Source organism: Pinus tabuliformis, chromosome Q, assembly GCF_031772625.1.
Source record: "Pinus tabuliformis cultivar Carrire ecotype Pingquan chromosome Q, CPIR1, whole genome shotgun sequence".
Taxonomy (NCBI): domain Eukaryota; kingdom Viridiplantae; phylum Streptophyta; class Pinopsida; order Pinales; family Pinaceae; genus Pinus; species Pinus tabuliformis.
In genome coordinates this window covers 165,003,562-165,010,065 of record NC_142296.1, presented here as the reverse complement: position 1 = coordinate 165,010,065, position 6,504 = coordinate 165,003,562, and the positions used below count along the sequence as shown (strand labels likewise).

At 33.7% G+C, this 6,504-nt stretch overlaps 1 protein-coding gene across 4 annotated transcripts in view; it reads right to left on the bottom strand.

Annotated features, from left to right (window-relative positions):
• Nucleotides 1-1,490: 1,490 nt before the first annotated feature.
• Nucleotides 1,491-6,504, bottom strand: part of LOC149218763 (uncharacterized) — a 50,488-nt gene continuing 45,474 nt past the window's right edge. For 2 of the 4 annotated variants that reach the window (XM_089382462.1, XM_089382463.1), the window contains exon 5: nucleotides 1,491-1,928. In XM_089382462.1, the coding sequence (XP_089238588.1) occupies nucleotides 1,723-1,928 (206 nt within the window). In that variant the 3' untranslated portion in view covers nucleotides 1,491-1,722. The remainder of the gene's footprint in view (nucleotides 1,929-6,504) is intronic. The other 2 variants (XM_089382469.1, XM_089382470.1) reach the window with 2 other exon arrangements.

Sequence of the window (6,504 nt, the reverse complement as noted above, 5' to 3'; positions counted from 1 at the left end):
GGTGGTAAGTGAAAGTTGAGCTGAATATTTCTTTGCAACAAAAGCCTGCACATGGAAATTAGTGAAATCTTAGGATTAAGTTTCTTCTCTAGACTATCTTTATCATTACCAAATCTAAAAACTATTAGACTATTATCATAGAATGCATGTCATCTACCTTCAGCGTACCAATCTTCACAATCAAAGACAAATAAATATTCTTTTGAAAATATTATAAATTAAAGTAGATTTTTATTTGAATTCCTATATCTGAATAGAACCATGAAGACATTTGTAACTGTGCATGAACATGGTAACCACCTGGAGAATGAAAAATCTTGCCCAAGCAAGGCATGGGGCAATTATCAAGAGAGAGCCCTTAGTTCAGTCTTTGCCAGGAACAGCTGAGGCAGACTTTACATATTTGGTATTCCGTTCCGAGTAACAGGTTTCCATAAGTCTCAGAAGACTTACTCCTCTTGTCATACTTCATTTTGGTAAGTCCATTTGAATTAAGTAATTAAGAAATTACAGTTTAACTGAATTTCGAAATTCAAAATTGTTTTTTGAAGAAGCATAACAAAAACAAGCTATTATAATCATTTTTATAATGAAAAGTTATGGTTTTTTTAGGTTGACAAAAAAAATAAATTGAGTTTTGAAATTGTACCTCTAGGTGCAGATTAATCGGATAAGATAGGCGTTGGGTGAGGCTGTGGATCGATGAAAAAGTGCAAATTAACTAAAGAAGTGTTCAGTGAAATAGTGGATCAACGAAGAAGTGCCATTAGGCTCTTGTCTTTCTCTGCTTTTCTTCTGCAAATTGAACCCGCTGGCTCTGATGCAAATTGAATTGAACCGACTGTGCTTTGATGCAAATTGAACTAGCTGGCTTTGATGCGAATTGAATTGAACTGACTGTATACAATCTGTTGTAAGCCACACAAGGACGCCTCTATCAATGTGACTACATGCAAAAAGACTCATAGACGGAATGAAGAGTGGATGCACTGCAATGGACAATCTGTCTGCAATGGAATGAAGAGGGGCAACAGGGAGCGGGAGGGCGGTGGACAATCTGTTTGCAATGGAATGAAGAGGGGCAAGAGGGAGCGCGAAGGCGGTGGAATGGATAGATGAGAAGAGTGGTGGCGACAACTATAAACAATCATGTCAGCACGCAATGGTGACAAGTGTAAACAAGTGTAAGCTAGATAAGTTACAAAAACTTTGCATAAAATAACTTCCCGAAACCTTATTACTTTGCATAAAATAACTTGATCGGCCTTTGTTTTAAAAACCTTAGGATAAAATAGCTTGCACTCACTAAAATCACATGGAGGCAAGAAAAAACTTAGGATAAAATAACTTGCCCTCACTAAAATCACATCGGGGCAAGAGACGCTTGCAATAAGAGGGTGTAATCGAAAATTTGATTAAAATTTTTTGGAGCCAAATTCCCAGCAATAAACTTTGCTTAAACAGTGAAAATTTACGATCAACAGAAAAATTAATACCTAGTCAATGCTCGAATGAATGCTATAGTCCCTGCGCTGCCTATAGGGACTAATAACATATCATAGAAACTTCTTAAGGGACTAATAACATATCATAGAAACTTCTTAAGGGCTAGGGATCACGAGCTCCTCGGGAATCGAGCAGGTCTGGAATGGGATCACGAGCTCCTCAGGAATCAAACAGGTCTGGAATCAAGGCCTATACAACCCTCTTTCTTTCTTCTCATCAACAACCGGATCCATGCCCTCCATCTCTGCTGCAGGGGGCACTCAGACCAGCACTTACCCGGGCAGCAATCCGGGAAGTCGGAACCGCTTCTTTTACCCAATTCATCCTCAACTGGAACCACGCCTTTGGGGTCGTGGCTGGGAATAAGTTCCGCAAGGGGTGGTGTGGGTGTGAAGCGTCGGGAGAACCAGTAATCCGGGTAGCTGCCAGAAGAAGAAACATTCCAATCATCAACATATGGCTGCCTCCAATCTTAAATTTCTGCATTTGTAATGACTACTGTGTGTGAAAGAATTTAACAGCATAAATAAAATTTTGCGAGGAAATGAATTACTGCAATTACTCTCAGAGCCCAAGGAAGGAAAAGAGTTACTTCAAATTCTCTCGACTTCTCTCCTTAATCATCTATATGCATATAAATAAATAACACTTGGTTGGCACCACCGTAGCATTTTTATTTTTTTTAAGGTGTTATAGGTCTCAACTAGTGAGGTTTAATTTAATTCTGATAGACCCAGAGAGAATTATGAGATACAGACTACCAAAAGAGGCACCCATCAATTTTTTTCCTGATCGGAATGCGCAGTCAATATAATATTAATAATTTTGGGTTCATTGAAGATCACTTGATTCAATCAATTTCCGCTTTATTGAAGGATATGAAACATACATAAACTTTATAATAATTTATACTAAAAATGTAATGATGCAATACTATGCGATTTTTCAAATAAACAATGTATCAAAATAGTTGTATTTTGTTAAAATAGTTTAACTATTTCTATATTTAGAGGGTCAAGTCAATTTGAATTAAGTCATAGTCGAATTTGTTAGTGTGTGGTTGTATGAAGTTATTTTAAGTGAATTATTAGTCGAAAAGTTTAAATACCCAATTTAGTGTAGTGGCATAAAGTTATTTTAAAAAAAATTTAAATACCCTCATCATGTCTATTGTAATAATCAAACTTTGTATTATTAATAAAAGAGTTGCAACTAATGTATTTTATGTGTTAATTTATGTTTTACTTTCTTTATTTGTTCAACAAATTAGTATTAGAGTGGAGGAAAAATCACAAAATCCGTTTTTACAGAGCCAGTGATAAAAAAACTAAAAAAACCAACATTAAAAAGAATGCAGTTGTTTATAATGCGATTTTTTAGAAGTTTTTTTGGTGGGTTTTTCCGGTCAAAATCCGACAGCAATCTATTGGAATCCCAAGTTTGATAGCTAGTTTTGCACAATCAAAGCGTCCCAGGGGTTTTTCAGGGTGCTGAATCCAAATATGTAGTTAAAAAACCATTTTAACTGCAACAAATCAAGATTTAACCTGAATTTCTTCAACCGAATTCCGTCACCAAAATCTCCGAAAAATCATATTATAAACAAATCCAAAAAAAATTACTTTGCAAAATCATTACACTTTTAAAAAGTGCGAAAAAGTGTTAAATCCGCACTTCGTTAGTACATAAACTGTGTAAATATCTTTAAAAAATTTAGGTTATGTACGTAATTTATTAGTTTTGGGGATGCGCAACCCCGTCAAGTGTTAAAAAAGGTGAAGTTGTGAGTATTAATTGAAGTTGACCGAAGTAAAGTCTCGTTTAGAGGTTTTTTTAAAGCCTTTATAATAACTTTTATAAAGGTTTTTTTTTTTTTTTTTCCTTTCTTTTTTCAATATAAGGGGGGTTTTTATAAAAGTTATTAAAGAAGGTTTAGCAAAGTTTAAAAGGGATATTATTCGAAGAGAAGGTTTTTATTTGAAGATGGTTTTTTCAAATTTCCATTTTGAGTTTTCATCGTTTATAGAGAAAGATTATAATGTGTGGATCATTAAGATGGTGACCATATTGCAGGCTTATGATGTTTGGGATCATGTCCAATTTGGGTTTTCAGAACCTAAAAGTGAAGAAGAAGAACAAGCCCTCACTAATGTAGAGAGGGAACTATGGAAGAAAGATAAAAAGAAGAATGCACAAGCGTTGCAACTTATCCAACAAGGAGTGGACCAAGCAATGTTCCATAAGATTATGATCATGTCTTTAGTAAAGACAACATGGGACACATTGACAACAAGCTATAAAGATATGCCCAAAGTTAATATTGTTAAGTTCCAAAATACTAGAAGAGATTTTGAAATTATGGAAATGAAGGGGACAAAGGACATCGATTCATTCATGAATCGGGTCATGGATGTCGTAAATCAGTTAAAAATTTATGGTGATGAAATTAAAGATCAAACAGTGGTTGAGAAGGTCCTCAAATCTTTGTCTACCAAATTTGATGTTGTGGTAGCAACCATAGAAGAAGCCAAGGATTTGACATCACTAACAATTGATGAGTTGATGGGATCACTTCTATCACATGAGGCAAGGATAGACAGAAATAAGGATTCCACTTTAGAAACTGCTTTCAAAAGTCAGGTTTCTATTTCAAGAGACAAAGGTCGAGGAAAAAGTAGATTGAGAGGCAGAGGACGAGGCAGAAGACATGGTGGTCAGAGAGATGGTTGAGAAGAGCATGAACATGAAAGTGGAAGCAACAATAGAAGCTTCAACAATAATCAAAGAGTTGACAAATCAAAGGTGAGATGTTATTATTGCAATAAATTTGGTCACTATGCCCATGATTGTAGGAAGATGTTAGTTGATCAAGGGAACTAGAGAGCTAATGCCACTGCAGAGAGTACTAACTCCATGTTCCTAGTTTTTCATACCATGCATGAACCTTCTGATAATGTGTGGCTATTAGACAATGGTTGCAGTAACCACATGAAAAAAACGAGAATTTGGTTTGTAAATTTAGATCAATTGGTGAAGATAAAGGTAAATTTGGGGACTAGCAAGACTGTAGATGTGTAATGTCCCATAACAATAATAATAATAATATAATATATAATATAATATTAAAATATAAGTAAATAAATTGTAAACAATAAAGAAAAGTTAATAATGGTAAAAAAAAAGATAATAATAGTCAATAAATAATGAATAATGAATATAATATAATAATCATAAATAAATAAGATAGTAAATAATAATACTGAAGTTCTAAATAAATATATACAAAAGTAAACTATAAAAATAGTAAAAATAAGGAAAGTTAACAAAAAAGTAAAATAAAATATGAAAAAGTTAAATTAAGAGAATTATAGAAATAGTAAAAATAAGTAAACGCAACAAAAAACAAAAATGAATTAAATAAGAAAGAATTAAATTAAGAGAAATATTAAATTAAATAAAACTTAAAATAAAGAAATAAAATTTGCATGTTGACACATGGAATATGTGCATGTAGACTCATTTCCATTGTTTGGTATATTTAATGGACGATGAGGAAGATGAGATTCATCACTTCTTCATCCATTCTTGGGAGAAAAGTGTTGCGAGACAAAGGATTCTTTGACAGTAGTACATTGATTGAGGGCTCGAAGGTGGCTCACTATAGAAAGATTATGTGCAGTTGAGCCTACGGTTGGGTGGAAAGTCATCTCGAAAATTTTGTTGTGGTTAGTGGAATTCAAATAACGTTCAACTCTGAAATCACAAGTAGGGAATATCCTCGCCATAGGTAAGTCATCTCTGCTTACGTTTTTGAAAATTCTATGTTAATCAATGGAATGATTATGTGTTCATTACTAATCACACGATTGACCTAATTAGTTGCATATTTTAATTTTGAGATTGTTACATATGGTATCAGAGCATAAGTTCCAACTCTTAAGGCGTATGAAAATTTCACAGTAAAAAATTATTGAAAATTCTAAAGATTAAAAAAAAATCCTTATAAAATATAAATATAACAATAAGTTTCCTTCAACATCCACTTGCAAATTCTAAAGATTAAAAAAAAAAAATCCTTATAAAATATAAATATAACAATAAGTTTCCTTCAACATCCACTTGCAAGAATACACTAATAATATTATTTAGGAAAAAAACTTATTACTCAAATCTATACCATTATTCTCTTTCTTAAAATCTATACCATCATTCGCTTTCATAAAATGATAAAATTATTAAAATTATTTTTTATTTTACATAGAGAGAAGAAGGAATATTATTACAATTTAATATAAGGTTTTAGCTTTATAAATAGGTTACTGTCATTTTTTGGTTAAACGTGTTTATAAGATTTGGTTTGTATGGTAATTATTCGGTCCCTTCTAAGAGATTCCCCTTCCTAACAAGGCCTACCTCCCTCCTTATTGAATAATGAGGTGCCTTTAGCCATTAGCAGTTGATAATTTCACATAGGTATCATGTAGGCGCTAGTTAGAATCCAGTCGAGATTAGAATATTGTTACGTTAGAATGCAAGCTCACTAGAGACACAAAGCTACATAATTCAAATCATGGCTTAAAGTCTTCGGGTCATGGGGAGGCAAGGCACGAGCCCGTGTGATGGCCTATCATATGCGGGTCGAGAGTTCCTGAAAGGGCGAGACTTTGGTTGGGTCATTCGAATTTTCTGGTTGGCCTCATATTTTAGGTCGAGTTTCCACTCTTGCCCCTCAAGTACTTTATTTACACTAAAAGTAACAAAGGATTAGTTGTGATCAAAGACAAATGGAGGAATGAAGTCCATCTGGAGATAAAAACTTCCTCGGATTTCACTGCCATATTTCTCGTTACAATGGTTGATGGATGCTCTGTCGTGGATTTGATATTGCATTGTCATGTTCTTCGTTTCCCATCAAGACCATACTTTCTTTGCCCAGTCTTAACTCTTTATGAAAAGACTTGAAATTAGAGGAAATTTTATACGAACTTTGATGCCTTT